We start from the raw sequence: 19,433 nt of genomic DNA on the forward strand, positions 1-19,433 counted from the left end.
TCATGTGGTCTGGAGGAGGGTCTCCTCTACGCTAGTTTCCTTGGAAAGTTTTTGTTTTGGTTATAATTTTCCACCGTATGGCATAAAACTAATCTCCCTCCATGGAGAACGTTCCAAAATGTGGCTTTATCATTTCATTTCCACAGAATCATGGATTTGACTTTCCATCTCCAGAAATCTACAGATTATCACTTTAAATAAGGAAGTGACAGAGAATTATATTTAAAAATGGTGTCTCTTCAACACATTATACACTTTATATTCATAACAATCATGTGATTACTAAAGATGTTTTTATACCTGTCACTGGGTTTATATCATGATGCAGAATGTGTTTACAGCTCAATGGAGATACTGGGGGACACTGACACCTAGTGGTTCAAAAATATATTCAAAATAATTTAGAATAAATGTACCTACACACATGAACATAAACTTTAATCAATGTTTCTAGTTTATTGTTATACTTGGTTGATATTAGGCCTAGACAAGAAACTAAGAGGTCAAAGGTCCATTACTCCGTATCCTATTAAACATACTTTGAATTAAAAAAGATTGATTTAAAGCAAAAGGCGAACATGAGAAATTGATTAACCATAATCCCGCTCTTCAATAATAAACGTAAACATCTTGCTGTCAAAGTTGACAGTACCACACTATGATCACTTGCAACGGCAGATACTGACCACTAGAGGGTAGAGAGAGACAGAGGTTCATTAAAGCGTCTGTATCTGATCAACGACTGATGCTTTACAGTCTCTGGAGAGAGACTTTCACTGTGTGTGCCAAACCACCCTGCTGCACTTTGGCCCCGTGTTCACCCCATCTCTGTTCCAGCGCTGCAACCTTAACTCAGCCCCAACCAAAACCATTAGGGAGCGATGGAGCAGATAACACTAGTCTCCCTCTCCTCCCTTTTCTCTTTTTTGCTTGTGCAAGACGCGTTCGTGGTTTGCTGCTTGAGGCTACTGTTGCATTGTGTTATTTGTTTCTCCGGCTTTGGCACAGATATTCGGCTACATTCTGCTTTGGGTTCATTGGGTTTTTCTATGGAAAACTTTACATAGACCTCATTTTTGTGTTTTATTAAAAAGATGAGAGTGCTGTTAATTCACTTTGTTGAACCAGTTGACATGGGTGATTTAGGGCAAGGACAATAAGCAAATGATACTTGAATGAAACAAAAATAGTAGTTGTAAACACTGTTACTGATTTATACTGATCTTCTTTGGGTGCAAACAGTGGGCATATTACCTTATGGGTATTGCTGACATACCTGGCCAGCTCAAATCACATGCTTTGACAAAATTTACAATGTCATGTGGGTCTGGGACCATATCCCATCACCCCGATTTCAGACTGACAGGTGGATTAACCAATCAGAGACGGGGCTGTGTGTGTCAAAACAAATATTGCAGGTAAAGAGTACAACACACAACAAACAAAACACAACTGTACCAAGATACAGCGCAGGGAGGAGGTTGACTGCAACGTGTAGCCGCTCCTCAGTATTCCTGTGGACCTTGTTCTCCGTCAGTATGGCGAGTGGCCTGTGTGTGCTCTTGGTTCACCCCTCTGCATACATTCCAGTCAGGATAGTTGCTTAGTTCACCTCTGGTCCACCCTTGCAGCTGAAAGTCACCTTAGCCTGCGGTGATCAGGCTAAGGGGTGATGTGTCCAGGAGGGATGCTGGCTGCAGTTGCTCCTCCAGGGTTCTATACTGCTACGTTGTGGCCTGTCCCTGTCTGGGGCCTGTGTTTCTTGTCCGGTTGCGTCGCTGTAGTCTACATTACCTGTGCACTGCGAGTGTGTGAGAGCAAACCTGTCTTCTGACCCACCTGTATTGAAGAAGGGAGTTATGTGGCTGGTTGTAACCGCTTTGATCTTGATTGGCACCAGAGAGAGGTCAGCCTCTAGGTGGGCTTACACACTCATACTTCTGCCAAGATGCCATTTCCAGTAAAGTTCAACATTGCAAAGTGTTTTGTTTTTTTTTTTGTTTTTTTTTTGTGTAATGGACAATTGCCCAAATTTAAGTATGCATTTGTTCCAAGCCAGCTCACGTGCCCAAGTCCAAAAACATCCAAATTGTAAAATATTTGGTTGTCATAGAAACAGGCTCATTAGCTATACAAACAAACTGTACCATGGCTTCCTATATGTGCCTTTATTATGTTTGTCAGATGAAACACTGTTGGACTGTTGATTGTGGAAAGTGTGTGCGTGGGGCTGCAGAGGTGGCCTATTAGCTACTGTTGCCACATGTGCCAGGGCTCCAGTGAAAAGGACCAGAGCAGAGAAGACAATCTGGAATCTGCGAGCTCCGTATTTACAGTTAAAGCAACAAGGGTGGTGCACAAGTGAGAGGAAATGTTGACGACAAACACAGTACCTGAAATTAACAACGAGAAGGTTTGTGTTTAATCACCACAAACAAGTCACCTGTAAGCGGTTAGGGCTCCAGAGAATGAGACCATTTTAGGAGCCCAGACCCCTGACGAGAAGCAGGGTCTGGTTTAGATTAGGTTAAAGGATTTGGAGGTACCAGTAAAGGTCACAAAACACAGTGGCTGTTTTGAGCTTACATTACACTTTACATTACAGTACATTGATTCATTGTTTTATAATGTTTCCTGCATTGTTTGCATAGAAGCTTTCCTAAATTACTTAATCAACAAATGCACAAAATAGTTTGAATAGTAAAAAAGTTATGTTTTGGAGCAAGTAGACTTATACCATGCTATTTATAAAGATGTTTCAGCACTATTCACTGCTCTTTTGGGTTTTTTCAAATATACCTGTAATATTAGGAATAAAGGAAGTCCCTAAATAAAAAAATCAAACAGACCTTCCAAGCCTCTGGTACCTTGTTGTGCCATAATTCAGCCTGGAGAGTAGAGGGCCGTATCACGCATCCAGAGGCGGGGTCAGAGGCGGCGCCCGAGAGTGAAACTAAAGTTGGGGATAAAGTGTGCACAAGTGATGCTTTAGCGGCTTTGGAGTATGAACCCTGCAGAAGAAACATCCACGCAGCCTCTTTTCTCTATCCAGCGTCTGAGGTTTGCGCTACACAAGTCACCCTGCGCATTGCAATCATCCAAGTTGCGTTTTTACTGCTGCAGTTTTCACATTGGTTAATTTCCCTAGAGACTCGCGCTCAGGCTCTCATTAAATGTAAGTTTGCATTTGGTACATTGTTTTAATTGTGCATGCTTTTTTCTGTATTGTTTGTTTTGCATGCTCCGTGGCACACTGGGTTTATCTGTCAAAGTTGCAGGTGCATAAGCTAATCCAATTTAAATATAAGCCTGTTGTTCTTGGTTGTTTGGTGAGGCTATCATCTTGTTCACGTCATAGCAGTGAATAGTAAAAGTATTTCAAGTATCCAGTAAGAAAATCCAAGCTCAACGTACAGTGATTTGCAAATTTAACCAGTTTTACGCACGGGCTTTCTATTTGCCAAAGCACAATGAACACAAAAACTTACAATTTATCTATGTCATATTTCTGTAACTGATATATTGTCTCATTCTTTTTTGTCCACAACAGCAAGTTTACCTTCTGAGACTGGCCTAAACGACTTATCCCCATTATTTTAAGACTGTACAACAAACTTTACCACTACCAGGATGAGGTTCTTGTCTGCTCACTGGCCAGAATGCAGATCCATGCTTCTGCTCTGTCTGATCCAAATGCCAGTTTCCTTCACGCTGCCGTTTAACTCCAGCCTGGAGCAGATGTTGGACAAGTACATGGACGAGGATGGAGAGATGTGGAAGGCCAAAGGGAGGGGCAAGAGAGCCATAACGGACAACGATGCGCAGCTCATCCTGGATCTCCACAACAAGCTTAGAGGGCAGGTGTACCCCCAAGCATCCAACATGGAGTACATGGTAAGTGGCATAATGTCCTAAAGCTCTTCTGATTGCAGAGATGTGTATTGAAAGGAAGATGCATTGTTTAGGCATTAATTACTATGATAACATCCAAAACAAGGCAAGTTTTGGTAGTGATTTGCTCAGAGAATGGAGTTTTCTGATAAAATATGTTTATCACTTTATATTCATTATTAATTGCATGATGAAGCTCAGCAGTATTCTTGATTGCAATGCCAATCAATTTGACATTGATTCTTGCACATTTTCCACCTTGTTTCCACTTGATTTGTACTTTATATACTGTACGTGTGGTTTCATGAGCAATATTACCGATCATTATGCAGCTGTGACCCCATTTCAAATTCCTGCTGTGCATTTAAATCTCGGGTAATATAGTTTGACCCAGTCACTGCCAGACTGCCTGGCACTTGTCCCTTTTGGCCTGGTCATAATCAGCATGCCAACATTTCCTAAGCACCTCCACACTAACCCTCCTCCCCACTTTCTCCATAAGTCAAGACCCATGTGACTCCCACCACTGCCAGCACTGAATTCCAGCAACCTGCCAACGATCACATTACTACTGTGTTTTTTCTTACTCATGCTAAGAGATTTGTTTGACTTTATCCTTTAGCCATCACGTGTGCATAGAGCAATGGATCGCATTTCAGAGCGCAATTAGAATCACTAGGGGCTTATTTTACCAGCTGGACCCCCCTCCTCCCTGTCAAGCATATGCCATACTTGCATACACACACACGCACTTAGAGAAAATCTCATCGCCAACCATCTGGAACTTCTCCAAATAAAGGCATGGTTTGACTGCTACAGCCCATGGCCACTAACTGTACTTCAGAGCCCGAAAATCAATACAGTGTGCAGAACGTAATGAGTTTTTATCACTGTTTCATCTCGGCTCAAAGACCCTGGAAACAAAAGGCTTATTCTGTGGTTATGGCAAATAAACAGTTCCTGCTGGGGGCAATTGCTGGACTGTGTAATTGTATAATTGAGAGGTTAGACTTAACGACCCCTCATGTGGTGTGTGCAGAGGGGTGCGCTCTGGCAGCCTGCTGGAGGAGGAGAAGTGCTGAGCCAGCGGCACACAGCTCCTTCTCCACTGTCTCTTGTTACAGTTGGCTGGCTTTTTTAGCTGCGGGGGCACCCAGGGGTGAAGTACGGAGAGGCATGCAACAAGAGGATAGCAGGTTTGGAGCGAAAAAGAAAGTGCAAGTTTAGTAGGGTGTGGACAGATTATCATAAGTTAGAGAGGGGCACTGCAGATGGAAAAGGGACCTTAGATTGGTATACACGATGTTATAGTAACGGCTGACAACACGTATGGCCCATGTGAAACCCTAATAGGAACCCTAAACCCTAAAGTTCTGTCACAGTGAAATGTGTGCCGGGTTGTAATGGCCCTTTATGTTTACTTTACAAACATGTAAAATGTGCAAAAATCTTAACAGTGTGAGGGACAGATCTCTTGCTCTCACCTGGTTTTCTTCTGTGTGCTATTGAGGATTAAACCGAAATTTCAGAGACCTTCTGAGGTAGTTTTTGATAACATCGGTTCAAATCTCTGTCTTTCCTCCCACTTCATCTGTTTCCTCTCTGCCTTCCTCTGTCTCTTATCCCTATGGCTCCGTTCCCATTCTGTCATTATACAACACACAGAGGCCCCTAAAATCCCGGATAAGCATTCACACTACAGCGACTCTGCCAAAAACATCAATGCGTCGCCAGTGTAGGGGGGACAGCGGTTAAGGTTGACCCGCAGGTATAGACAGAGACGTGTGAGTATTTGAAGTGCCGCTAGACAAACAGGTGCATCATGGGAGAAAACCTACCTTGATTTGTTTACCTTGGTCGTTCTGGGCAACTGGCCCAAGCTGCCGGCGGTGTTAGCGGTTTGGATTGACATTTTTCAGGTTACACATCATTTAGACCGTGCAGCAGCCAGTGGTAATCTTTATTTAACTTAAAATAGTGCAACTTATAAAATCTAAGTAATGTCTAGACTTGTAAATGTGTCTTCAATTGCTACTGTGTGAGATTTAAAGAAAGATTTTAAAATGTGTGTTTGTGGGTGTGGGTATGGTCAGGGTAAATCCAGTCGGAGAGGGTCAGGGCATGGGCCAACCCTAAGCCCAGGTAAATTTGGAAAGAATTATGAACATTATTAGACTGATATCATTTAATTAGTACTTAAATCTATCAAATCAAAGAGCTTTTAACAATTTAAAACCAATTATATCTTTTTTAATGGTTAAAAATCCTCAAAATGGCAATGGCAGCAAGATGAAAACTAAGAATTTGATGATTGCATGTTAAGCGTTTATATATTGTTTTTCATCTGCACTAATTAGAAGTAATGCGATGCCAGATACATGTACAGTCATTCAACAGCGGTGTCTGATTCAGCTCTAAACAACTCACCAAAAATCGATATAGAATGATAGAAAATTGACATTTTTATTACACTACGACTAGATGAATGAAAATTATGAATAACTAACAATGTTCTTCCTCTTTGGTTGAAAAACGCAATGCTCTTATACTGATAAAATAAAAAATAAACAAATTGTTACAGGTGTCTCATAACCCAGCCACAGTAACCAAAAACCTGTGAATTTCTTGGAGAGCAAAAATAACAAATGGTTGAAGAGAAAGCCCTGAGAAAGAAAGAAAACAGAGAAGATTCCTGGAAACCAAAATGTGAGGACCAGCAAAAGAAGTTTGAAGAAATCGTACAAGAGAGGTTGGCCAGGCAGGACCTTTTGTTGAAGCTTCTGAAAGAGAGGGGTGTGGCCAGTATTTCGCTAAACGTGAATCAAAGGTGAAACAGCACTGAACCAGAACGTAACTACTATCACATTATTGTCAGTACAGGATTACTCAAACACGCATGTCAGTCTAAATATAACATTGAGTAAACTAATCATGAGGGAAGACTGTAACATGTTTCAACACAAGTCAATTTTACATAATATTCCCCCTTTAACTCAGCAACATAGTTAAATTACAGTATATCACATTAATTGATTTAAATTCTAGTTGCATTAAATATCTGGCCCCTAATCCCTCAGTTGTGGCTTTAATATACTTTGACAAAGCACCACCTGGACGGAGTAATGCCTTAAAACCAGCTGACCTATATCATTAATTGGTTGTTCTCCTCCACATGGCTTATTGATTATGAGCAGGAAACCCGGACGTGCAAAGGAAGTACCCCTCCATAGAGTTTGGAATGTAACCAGATGACCAGGGACAAGGGAAAAAAAACACAAATGAAGTGTGAAGCGAAATAAACAATGCCGTGTGCACAGTGCTGATAGAGTGTAGGAGCTGAGGTGTTTTTCTTTAGGGCCCCAGGCAGGAGTGTGGTCAGGGAGGGGCCCGCAGTTGGGGGGTCCTTGTTACTGGGCCTCCCCTGCTGCGTAACTGTGCAAACAACTGTGGTCTGACAAGACGGCTGTGCTTTATACCTGGTCTAAACCACTCATTCTATCTCACCCACAGTGCACCACTTCTTTTCATGCTGATAAATTGTGACACTTTTCAGTACTTAAAGCATGATTTGTTAGACGCCAGTGGAATCTTAATTAAATGCCTAAGCCTGGAAAAAGGTTGCATCAGGAGGGAAGGGCATCTGGCATATGGGAGACAGGTGATTTGCCAAGTCAGTAAGAGGAAAACTTAAAAAAATGACTCTTAATCTTAATTATTCTTGCAATTTTGGATGTCAAGGCAAGTAGCACAGGCCTTAGATTAATTTAGTTAAATGTCAAATATTAGTGTTGCTTCCCAGATTTAAATTTATTAACTCTCGCTCTCATTTTTTCCATTTAGCCAACTGAAAAATCTGTGCAAAAACTGTGAATTGGTCAAAAACCTTATTGTGTGCACGAACGTTTTATTTAAATTCTTACAGGCTCTTACAGAAACTTATAATTCGCAATTTAAACAACACTTACGTTATCAAATGCAAGTCCAGTTACGTAATATAAAGTCAAACGTGTTTCTTTAACCCTGTAGTGTCGGATGCTATCGCCGCCGATAGACTCGCGGTTGTGGACTTTCCATCACCGTTACAAACTCATAAGCTGTAGAACTTCAGATATTCTTTAGTAAACATTCAAAATCAATGTCTTAGCTGCGTAAACGCCTGACATTTTTTCATAGGAAGGGCTGTAAAAACCTAACTCTAACTACAACATGCATAATCTCTTGTATATATAAATGCTGATTATTGTTCAGATATGTAATTTCAAGTTTTTCTGAGCTGTTCAGATAGTTTTTAATTGTTTGCTTGCATAAAAGTTACTCAAAAGTACATTCGTTTTTTTTTTATTTTTCTTCTACTTAACCTGGTATTACACACTTATTTGATACATCAGTGGAAAAATGAGGATGGATTTTTAAAAAGAGAGGTAGCTGTGTGCAAAAGGGCAAAAATACATGCTGATATTTCCTATAACATGATTTTTTTGTAAGTCTAGGCAAGCTATAATGGTCTATAATGTACTCTAATCCTGGTCATCCTCAGTTTCAAAATCTACCACAGTGACCTTAGCCATAAAGGAGTTCAAATCAAATCAAATCAATATGCATCTTTGTGCTAGCCCACCCTTAAACAACAAGCCCGGTATACTTTGGCTTTCTAACCTCACAACAATTACCACAACTCTACCCAATGCGTCCTAACCGTCTTATCACCGAAAGCGCTGATTGTGTTTTTCATCTTGCTAGAAAACGTCAAATTGAAAAAAAGCTTCAATTAACATGTCCACTGATAACCACATGTCAATCTGTTTTAGCTTCATTAGCCGTTACAACGCTCTCAAAGGTCTCAGCTCTGACTCGTAGCCCTCTATAGAGACTTTTCTGTTTATCTGTGCAGGTATATAGCAAACAATTAACCTTACAAAGAGCAGTGTTTATCTCCAAATCACACTATTTTCTGCATTATTGATTTAAACAAACAATGTCGACTAGATTCCCAGAAGTCCCGTGTTCAGACTTAACAGTTCATTTGCTGCGCGGCCAGACATCCTGTTGTTGGCCATAGGTTTGTGTAACTATAGCAAAGAATCAAGAGAGCAGCGCTTGTTTCGATTGGCGATGGTTGGTTACTCACAAATAACGCAGGTAGGCAGAGAAGGGTTTTCAGAGTCAAATGCAATTAAGTAGAAGCTAAAATATTTTTTCAACAGGGAGAAATAAAAAGTGATTGTCAGCGGGATCTGTGTAACTAATCAAATTTGAATAAATCAGAATCACATTGTTTTAAATTGTCTCATAGGGATATGTTTTTTCAGTTAATTTGCACTGATTAAAGATCTGTTTTGTTTATGCTCCTGAAATTACTTTTAGTTATTTTTAATATGAAAAAACTTGAGAAACTGTGAGGGATCAATTGTAATGTAATGTCATTATTTCTGCCTTATCGCAAAAAAGGGAGTAGCCAGATGCGTAAACAAACATACTGAACATGAAACAGAATCCTTGAGAGCAATTCGTTTTGTTGTTTTTGTTGATGTTTTATGGTCAAATGTAGGTCAGCAAAAATGCAGGTCACAGAGTGCATTCTTAGAAACCCCTTAAATGGGAATATGATCCATTTAGTATCTGACTTGAGCCAAACCTGAAGCAGGGGAGGCCAATTTAGAAAGACAGAGGTGAAACCCGTCCCTCATCTCTCCAGCATGGGCCATATGGAAGTTATTACTTAAGAGGTAAAACAGCCTTTTGGCATTTTTGGAATAACGCTCAATATTACGGGAAAACCCATTTGAGGGGAGTCAGCTGAGCGGCAAAGTGCAGGATTTTTACACAGTCAGCAATGCTCAAAATGAGGAGTAAACCCATAATAGTACTTTAGTATCAAGTTGCATTGCCGTTTTATTACATTGGCAGTGACAGTTCCAAACGCTGAATTTATAATGTGGTGTTCAATGTTGTGAAGTTGTGTAAGGCAAAGCTAGAGTCAACCCGAATCCTTTATTTAGTGCACGTGTGGCTGTTTAAAAGCAAAAAAGTAACAGAAACTAACTTCTTCCATGACAGATATTTTCCAAAATCCTAATTCCAAGTTCAGTACAGATGTTTTTCAGCTTTTAACAAACTCATTTTCAACCATCTCAGTGAATTCATTTAAGGAAAGCTTGGTTGTGAACTGAATTGTAAACAGTAAATTGACTTACATTGTTATGTTTGTTTTGCCTCGCAGGTTTGGGACACTGAACTGGAGCGCACAGCAGAGGAGTGGGCTGAGACCTGCCTATGGGAACATGGTCCTGCTGGTTTACTGCCTCAGATCGGACAGAACCTGGGCGCTCACTGGGGAAGGTGACTACAGCTGTGCAGGGCATCTCATTGAGTTCATTTGGTTTCAGCATTTACCATTAGACGTGTCACAATATCAAAAATTTGTGTTACAATTACTTATGATTATTCAGTATTATAGACGCAATGAATAAACAACAGTGAATCCATTTACTTTCATTTACATTGTCTAAATTTAAACAGCCAGATTTAAAAAAAAACACTTTGCATGTTTATTTATTAAGAGAATTAGATGGTTGATTCATTTGGTTGCACCACAAACTGTCAATAGTGAACTTTTGCAGTTTTAGATCGTGATTAGTCTTTTCTACTTGAAAGCTTTTGATCCTAACGTATTGATTACACAATTAGCCCTTACTGAATAGAGTTAACCTTTCAGTTTTGCCAGATGTCATCGGTATACTGATCATTTTGTTGCAATCAGTGATTATTACATGCATTTGACTAATTATCCAGCCAAAAGAAATGCTAAATCCAAGCTTGAACTAAAAAAATTATGACATGAAAAAGGGAATAGGCTCTGAACAGTCACTTTTATTAAAATTGGAAAACATAAAATAAACAACCTATTAAAATTCAAATTAATTAAAAATTTTAACGTGATTCTGCAAAAAACTCATAGATAACATTGGACAGGAAGTAGTGACGCCAACAGTGAGAGGTTGCACAGGGCCTACTGGAAAATACATTATTAAAGTATTAAACTTACAATGTGTTAGAAGTATTTGGAAATGTCAGAAAGGAACAAGTTTGTAAATACATGTTCTTTCAATGATTCCGCTGCCTCCTTTGCGCAGGTATCGGCCTCCTACGTTCCATGTTCAGGCGTGGTATGACGAAGTGAAAGACTTCTCTTACCCTTACCCCCAGGAGTGTAACCCTTACTGCCCATTCAGGTGCTCCGGTCCAGTGTGTACCCACTACACACAGGTAGTTTTACTGAAAAGCTCCATTTCTTCACTCACTTTAATTTTCAAAATGTATTATTTATTGAACATCTGTGTTATTTATCAGCTTGTGTGGGCCACCAGCAGTCGCGTCGGTTGTGCTATCAACCTATGCTACAATATGAATGTTTGGGGGCAGATTTGGGCCAAGGCTGTCTATCTCGTCTGCAACTACTCTCCAAAGTAAGAACACTTTTTGATGAATGACTGACAGAGAAAATCAAGACTGTCAAAATGTTAAAGTTTGAGGTGACAAATATTTTCAACCTGTTCCCACTAGAACTCTCTGCTATGTTTGTATTTTGTGTGTGACTTGAACAGGGGCAACTGGTGGGGCCATGCTCCATACAAACATGGGACGCCGTGTTCAGCCTGTCCTCCAAGTTATGGGGGAGGCTGTAAGGACAACCAGTGTTACAAAGGTAAGTTAAAAAAATAAATAAATAAAAGATTAAGATTGAACTCTTAAAACATCATGGTGCTTTCACTAAAGGAGCACTTGAAGCCAAAAAAATAATAAAAATAGGATAGGAAAGGAAATAAAATGTAACCACTTACTGTTTTGAGGTCTAGTTCTGTGTGACAGTTACTTTGTCCCTGTTCTTGGGGACTTGAAATAATGGGTATATAAAATGTTTACAAGCTTGGCTACTACTACAACATTATGTATAGTTAGTACTTGCATAAGAAAGTAGTCCAAGAATACACTGGTCCTTTAATTAAAGCAAATATGTCATATACTCTTAATTGCTCACACACATTTACTGTAATTTAGATTTTGATAGGATTTTTTCACCCACAAAGGTAAATAGTTTGGTTACTATATTTCAGAAAACACAAACATTGCATTAATTGGTGACAAAAGTTATCAACAGCCTTTAGTGGAGCTGCTTTTCAACTCCTATCATAACATGTGACCCTGTTTCCAGATAACAGCTACAACCCTTACCAAGAGGAAATGGAAGAAAATAACTTCATTGAACCTGAGGCCCCTCGAGCTCGACCCCGGGCCCCCAAACCGGACCCCCCCAGTGTCCCCGCCCCGGCCCCCACGCGACCCCCTACAGAGGTCCTGCACAGGAATGAGGTGGTCAACACACAGCAGATGTGTAAGCTGCCATTTAACTGTTTATTCTGGGTCTCGTTACAGTTCAGAATGAGGGATCTGGTTTTAGCTTTGGGAGGGTCACAGTGGTAAAAACCAGTAGAAGGACAAGTTTAAGAGAATTGTTACTAAATAGGTCAAACTTACAGAGCTGGAGGAGGACCTTCAAGTGAAAGTACTGATATTATAAGATCATTTTCCAAGGTAGGAGTAAGCAAACTTGACAAAGCACAGGGGAGTGTACTTATCTCAATTCCCCAGGAACAGTACTGAGATAATACATTTATTTGAATATTATTGAGTAATCAACCAGATTTTTCTTCAACATTTTCAAAAAGATTGTGAAAACACGTATTACAACTTATTTCTGAAGCAATTCACAAGCAATCTAATCTTTTCTCCCTGTGGAATAAAGGAAGTATAAAATTCATATCTCAGCAAAGTAAAATCATGTTGTAAATCTAATGCAAAAAATGACAAAATATCAACAAGGCTGCAAGTTTGAAAAGTGGTAAAAAAAAAAAAAAGTGAATAAATAGTCTACAGTCAAAGTAATTAAGGTTGACAGATTCTCAGTTATACCTAATTTTGCTTGGTACGGTTTGGCCGAAACTGTGTGTTTGCTCTTGGCTGATGAAGGAGAGTTGAAAGGGGCTTGCTGTGGTTTTTAAATGGCTTCCTCTCACAGCACACGAGGCCTGTGTCTGTAAGCCGAGATGCTTCCTTCAATACTGCTGACCACCACCTTGTAGCTTGAATATAAAACATGGATTTTTCTTTGTCTGAAAAATGAGTTTGGTTGCATCCGTCTGTTTCTGTTTTGCAGCTCAGCTCGTCACCTGCGACACAAAGCTGAGAGACCAGTGTAAAGGAACCACATGCAACAGGTAAAAAGAGACATTAAGGATGATTGAATTCATATAAATATCATGGGATTAAAACCTGCAAATTATACACATAGGATATCAACCTCTATTACAAGTCCTATATGATACAAAATTTACTCTTGTGAGGTTTTAACCATGTTGTACTGTTGTTACCTCTTCAAAAACATACCTGGAGTAGTGTTTTGTTTCATTCACACATGTTTGATTAACACCTTATTATTAGTCTGTCTAGTTTTCATGTTAACAGCTGTTTTCCCTTTAGTTTAGTAGATTCCAGGGCTGAAATTATCCAAATATTTCTAGTGAAAGTGTATGGAGTTTAAAAACACAGTGGAGCACTTCCTGTATTACCACATGACATCACAAGGTGGAACAGAGTTTTTTCTGTTTGAGAGAAAAACTCAGCCTAAATGTGCAGGGTTTGTGAGTTGAACATGTGTGAATGAGACAAAACACAACTCCAGGGATGTTTGTTTTCACAAATAATTGAATCACAAGTGTCTTGTTTATAAGTATTTATAAGTATTTACCATTTCATTACTATAATTATATTTTTAGTTACGACTTTTTGTTACAAGTGAGAAACTATACTATTAATAGTTTAGTGATTTCACAGCTGTTCCTCCTGCTTCTTTTTGTCTAGATATGAATGTCCAGCTGGATGTCTAGATGCCACTGGGAAAGTGGTGGGCACAGTGTACTATGAAATGGTGAGTGAGCTAATCGATTGCGGTTTGAGTGGGTTTGTTTTGGTCAATAAGCCGCCATTATCAGCCGTGAGAGATGTCAAACAGCCTTGACCAACCCTTTTAAAAGCTGCTGTTTACCACCAGGTCGGCAAATGGGGCTAATGCTGTCAATATTTAACTTTTTTTCAGCAATCTAGTGTGTGCAAAGCGGGCCTACATGCTGGTGTCATAGATAATGATGGAGGGTGGCTTGATGTGAGCAGACAAGGAAGAAAAGACTATTTCATCAAATCATACAAGAATGGGGTACAATCTATAGGGTGAGGAAAAATATAAGGCTACGATTATTAATATTATGTCTTTTTTTGTTATATTCATTATGTATTTCTGTATTGTAGGAAGTACCAAAGTGCCAATTCATTCATCGTTTCTAAAGTGACAGGTAACACTGATACCAAAGCAGTGCTAATCATTGGGAGACCTCATGATGAAATTGACTGTGAATGTATTTTATTCTTAGTCCAAGCTGTTACATGTGAAACAACAGTTGCCGTACTCTGTCCGTACGAGAGACCTGTAAGACACTGCCCAAGGTAACATTATCCTTTTCTTTTGTTTCTTTTGCAGTAATATTTGCCACACCCTAGACTGTAGCTCGTCATCTTGGTCTTAAAATGTTCGTATTAACCCGCTCTATGTGATCCTGGTATTTTTATTTCGTTATTGTGTCTGTAAATCAAGATATGAACATTAATAATACACATTCAGACACCTTCTTCCCCTGAGATCGTTCCCGCATTAGCAACAGATTTGATTGACAGCATTGCTAAGCTCCCGTTCCCTGCTAAACCAGCGGTGCGGATGGTAAGGGGTGTTACCTTCAACAGCCTTGCTCTGGATTGGCTCTTTGGTTGCTATGACACTCGCAGTCAGAATTACAAATATGAAAATTTGTCCCTATAACTGCTAGCCTCAATGAGCTTCATTTGACTGGAGCTATGGGTGATGTCACACTCACTTAGTCCACTTCTTTCTACAGTCTATACAAACAATGTACTCAAAGAAATTATTTGTTGTGTGATACAGTAAAATGTGTTATACGTTGTTTGTCTATTGCTCTATCTAGATTATACTGCCCACGAAACTGTTTAGAGGAGAACGCCCACACATCTAGAGTAATAGGAACAAGAATCTACTCTGATGTAAGTCTCCCTTTGCTACGGTATTTATTTGCTTCACAGCCTGCCTGAGAGATGCACTGACCTGTCTGTGTTTGTCCCGTGTAGAAATCCAGTATTTGTCGAGCTGCAGTTCACGCTGGGGTCATCCGGAATGACGCAGGGGGATACATCGATGTGATGCCGGTGGATAAGAGGAGACACTACATTGCTTCATATCAAAATGGAATTTCCTCAGAAAGGTACAGCATTTTATGAATTAAAGTGAAGTAGCAGCATTACAGGAAACTGCAAAGAATAAGTACCGTGAATGACAAAAAAAGCAATCGAAGTTTTTGATGACTTGTTTAGCGATGTATTAAAACTGAGAAGGTGGATTCGTGGAGGCAAAGGAGGGCTTAGAAATCAATAGCTCTTGGGTCGACTTAGATTCATCCCCTCTGGTTCTTCCTTCTGGAACTAATCTTTTCAAGATGCAAACTGTTGATTACAGCTTTGATGCCGTTCACATGGGAGAGTGCTTCTGTCTAAAACAATTAATTAGATGGCAATTAGAGCCCAAATAACAAGACCATTTTCTGTAATAGCAAGGATGAAGAAGAGGAAGTCAGATAAACCTTCCAATAAATATTTCTAAGGAAGTTTGTAAATGGAAAAAATTGTGGAAAATAAGTGGGTGGGCAGGAGCATAGGCTTAAGACAGAGTTGCGTGCCACAAAGTAATGTTTCAATACTGTGATATTACTTTTTAGGTAGCAGTACTTTTTTAATGGATTACTGCTTCAAATTCTGCAACAAACCAACATTGTTTGTGTGATGTGCTTACACCGAGCAAATTAGAGACATTATCGATTTGCACAGACGGGACAGGAATTTTAAGGAGATTAAGTTAAGAACAGAGAGGGTAAAAGTGTTAATAGCGAGAAGATGCTTGAGCACTAAAAATAGAAGAATGTGCTTGGAGGAGGCTGGATTTAGGAAAGGACTGAGTGGTGCCAGTCAACAGAGTAGTATTAAGGTACCAGCCTCTGCTCTGTGACCCACGTGTCCGGGCTGGTCCCATTTGAAGAAAAGGGGTTACAAAAAGGGTTGACAAAATGTATGGCTATATTCTTGTCCTTGTCTCCTGTCTCCTCCTTACCTTGTTTCCTTTCCTCACCCCCCTTTGCTCCTGTCCTTGCCTCCTCTTTCTATGTTTCCTTTTGTTGCCTTCTCTGTCCTTCTCTCCTCTTTCTTTATCTCCTCTCCTCCTCCTTCCATCTCTCCTTGTTTCGTCACTCCCATTTCTCTCATCATCTTATCTTCCCTCCTCTCATTGTCTCCTCCCTCTTCCTCTCCTTGTGTCTCTGCTCTTCATCTCCTTTTTTTTCTTCTCCATTTCCTCTTTTACTCGTCTTGTCACTCCTCATCCCCCTTTTGCCATTTCCTTGTTTGCTCACTCATCCTCTCTGTCTCCTATCTTCTTCTCTCCTTCAGTTCTCATCACTTCATCTGCTCTTGCCGTATCTCCTAGTCTTCACTCATGTCATCCTCTAACTTCCTCTCCACACCTCCTCATTCTCTCTTAATTCCTTCTCCTTGTCTCCACCCCGCCCTGTTGTTCTTTCCTTTTTGTTTCATCCATTCTTTGTCTCCTGCTCCATCTCTCTTTCACTCTTTATCTCCTCACCCATATTCTCTCCTTCTATTGTCTCCTCTTCTCTCTTCACCCATGTTCCCACCTTCCATTGTCTCTCCTCATCTCATTGTCTTTTCCTCATCCATTTTCCCCCTCTTCTTGTCTCTTCCTTTCCCCTCATCCCCTTTCCTCCTCATCTCTCCTCCTTTCCTTGACTTCTCTCCTTTCCTCCTATATCTTTACCTCTTCCTCTCATTGTTCTCCCTCTCCTCTCCTCCTCACCTTGTCGCCTTATCCCTCCTCACGCCCCATATTTCCTTCTTTGCTCGCTTCTCCTCCTCTCCTCACCTCCCTCTTTCCTCCTTTGCCCGCTTCTCCTCCTTTCCTCTCCTTGTCTCCTCACCCCCATATTCCCTCCTTTGCCTGCTTTTCCTCCTCTCCTTGTCTCATCATCTCCCCTCACTCCTTTTTCCCCCTTTGCCCACTTCTTCTCCTCTCCTCTCGTCTCCTCATTCTCCTCACCCCCATCTTTCCTCCTTTGCCTGCTTCTCCTCCTCATCTCTCCTCACACCCTTCTTTCCTCCTTCTCCTCGTCTCCTCATCCTTCCTTACCCCATCTTTCCTCCTTTGCCCACTTCTCCTCCTCTACTCTCCTTGTCTCCTCACACCCTTCCTTCCTCCTTTGCCTGCTTCTCCTCCTCTCCTTGTCTCCTCATCCTTCCTTACCCCATCTTTCCTCCTTTGCCTGCTTCTCCTCCTCTCCTTGTCTCCTCACTCTCCTCACCCCCTTCTTTCCTCCTTTGCCTGCTTCTCCTCCTCTCCTTGTCTCCTCATTCTCTTCACCCTGTCTTTCCTCCTTTGCCTGCTTCTCCTCCTCCTCATCTCTCCTCACCACATTCATCTTTGTCAGGCTTCATGACGTCTGCCACTATCTGCCTGTCATTTATCTGTCTCCTCCTTTCACACCCCACAACACGTCGCTCTTTGTTCGCGTAAGACATGAACTCTCCCGTGTTTTGGTTCTTTCACCCTTCGCCCATCTCTTGGTATCCATCTGTCAACTCATCCATTGTAAATCCGTATGTTTTTGACTGACTTTTCGTCTTTTCTTTGGCCCCTTACAGTCTACAGAATCCTCCAGGGGGCAAGGCGTTCCGGGTATTCGCCGTCATCTGAGTGAATTCTACAAAAAGAAGAAAGGAAAAAAAATCACGTTAAACCAACAGTCTGGCGGGCTGGTGAATAGGTGCTAATGAACAGTGTTGTCAAAACTTAAAAATGGCTGAAATGTTTCTTGCTTTCCCGCAATCCACGGGTTGAAGGTCATCGCCGTGACAACACACACCTGACAACCAAAACACACACTTGGGGTTATGTCATCTGTAGCAGGACTCTTTGAACTGTGTAAATATACTGTTTCTATGAATGGGTTCCTAATATTTGTTGTACATATTTGCAATGGTGCCGGTACTTTTTTTTTTTGGCCTTTTTATCCAAATTTTCAAACTTATTGTAGAAGTCCTGTAATATTAATGGCACTTATCCACTTAGATCCATTTCATCTGGCACATTTAACTGGTGCTCTTGAATTTCAGATTTTTCTTTTAACTGAGTAAAAAAAAAAGCTTTATTTTTATATGCTTTACATATGATTTATCAAAGATGCTGCTATGTGTTTTATATGTGTAATCTCAATAGTGTTTTTGCAGTTTATCTGGTTTAGTGAGCTCCCTGCAGGCCGGGAAGTACCTCCAACAAAATTATCCCAAATTAACTTTTGTGTTTTTCAAAATGTGTGTTATTATAAATACCGTAGTATATCAGTATGAAAAGGACAGAAAGAGTAATGTTGATGGTAAAGCTAATAAAATATATTGTTTTATATTTTGTCTTCTGAACTCTTCCTTCAAAATGCATGTAAGAAGTATCTGTAATAGCTCTGAACCCGGTAGCACTACAATGACAGGAACAACTGCAAAGATATAAATGTTTTTTTGGTCACAATCCTTTTTTTGCGATCTAGTTCTTGTGTTCATCTTCATCGTCATGGCAGCGGGTTTGTTTGGATGACCCTCCCCTTTATGGTTTATTGACCCAAGTTAGTGTGACATGGCTACTGGCTGCATAGGTCCACAGTTCATATGGAAAGAACACTGCAGGAGCTACTTGGAAAAGTGTTTTTGTAACAGCTATTTCAGCTACTGCAGGCATTTATCAAGCTATGAATAAAAGATCACATGTGATAACAAAAAATGGAGCAAAAGATAAACAACAATGTAACAGTTTGAAATTAAACATATGCTGAAAGACAGGCAATATTAATCTTGAACTTTAGATATACTAACCTCTGTGAACATTTTCCAACTTCAAGGCACTCAAAGCGCTTTACATCAAGGAACCACTCACCCATTCACACATTCATACACCAGGGTACGAAGACACTCGGGCCAAGGTGGGTTAAGTGTCTTGCCCAAAGACACGACGACAGAGTTCATCTATGGGAGCTGGGTCTGACTGCTCAACCGATGATGTTTATGTCCAACCACCAACCACCAACTGAGCTAACATCGCCCCACTGAGCAACTCTCACCCCACACATCATCAAAATCACACATTTGGCAAATCAAAAGTTTCTTAAACCACATCACATATCTGACAAAAATAAAACTGAATTTTAAGATCTACTCTGAGCGTTCTGAATCTGACACGGTTCATAATTCTCTATATTAAAGCTGACACTCAGCTTAAACCTACTGCTGATGAGTCATTTCCCATTTTCTCT

General features: G+C 40.4%; 1 protein-coding gene across 1 annotated transcript; it reads left to right on the top strand.

Moving 5' to 3' along the window:
• Positions 1–3,001: 3,001 nt before the first annotated feature.
• crispld1a (cysteine-rich secretory protein LCCL domain containing 1a) lies at positions 3,002–18,489 on the top strand. The gene is made up of 15 exons (XM_033985806.2): positions 3,002–3,175; positions 3,551–3,894; positions 10,112–10,230; positions 11,025–11,157; positions 11,242–11,357; positions 11,496–11,596; positions 12,104–12,283; positions 13,106–13,166; positions 13,810–13,876; positions 14,045–14,175; positions 14,254–14,297; positions 14,376–14,448; positions 14,982–15,057; positions 15,142–15,275; positions 17,776–18,489. The coding sequence occupies exons 2-15, from the start codon at positions 3,631–3,633 to the stop codon at positions 17,825–17,827; spliced, it is 1,551 nt and encodes a 516-aa protein (XP_033841697.1). The 5' UTR covers positions 3,002–3,175; positions 3,551–3,630; the 3' UTR covers positions 17,828–18,489.
• The last annotated feature ends 944 nt before the right edge of the window (positions 18,490–19,433 follow it).

This window comes from Periophthalmus magnuspinnatus, chromosome 20 (genome assembly GCF_009829125.3).
Source record: "Periophthalmus magnuspinnatus isolate fPerMag1 chromosome 20, fPerMag1.2.pri, whole genome shotgun sequence".
NCBI classification, from domain to species: Eukaryota; Metazoa; Chordata; class Actinopteri; order Gobiiformes; family Gobiidae; genus Periophthalmus; species Periophthalmus magnuspinnatus.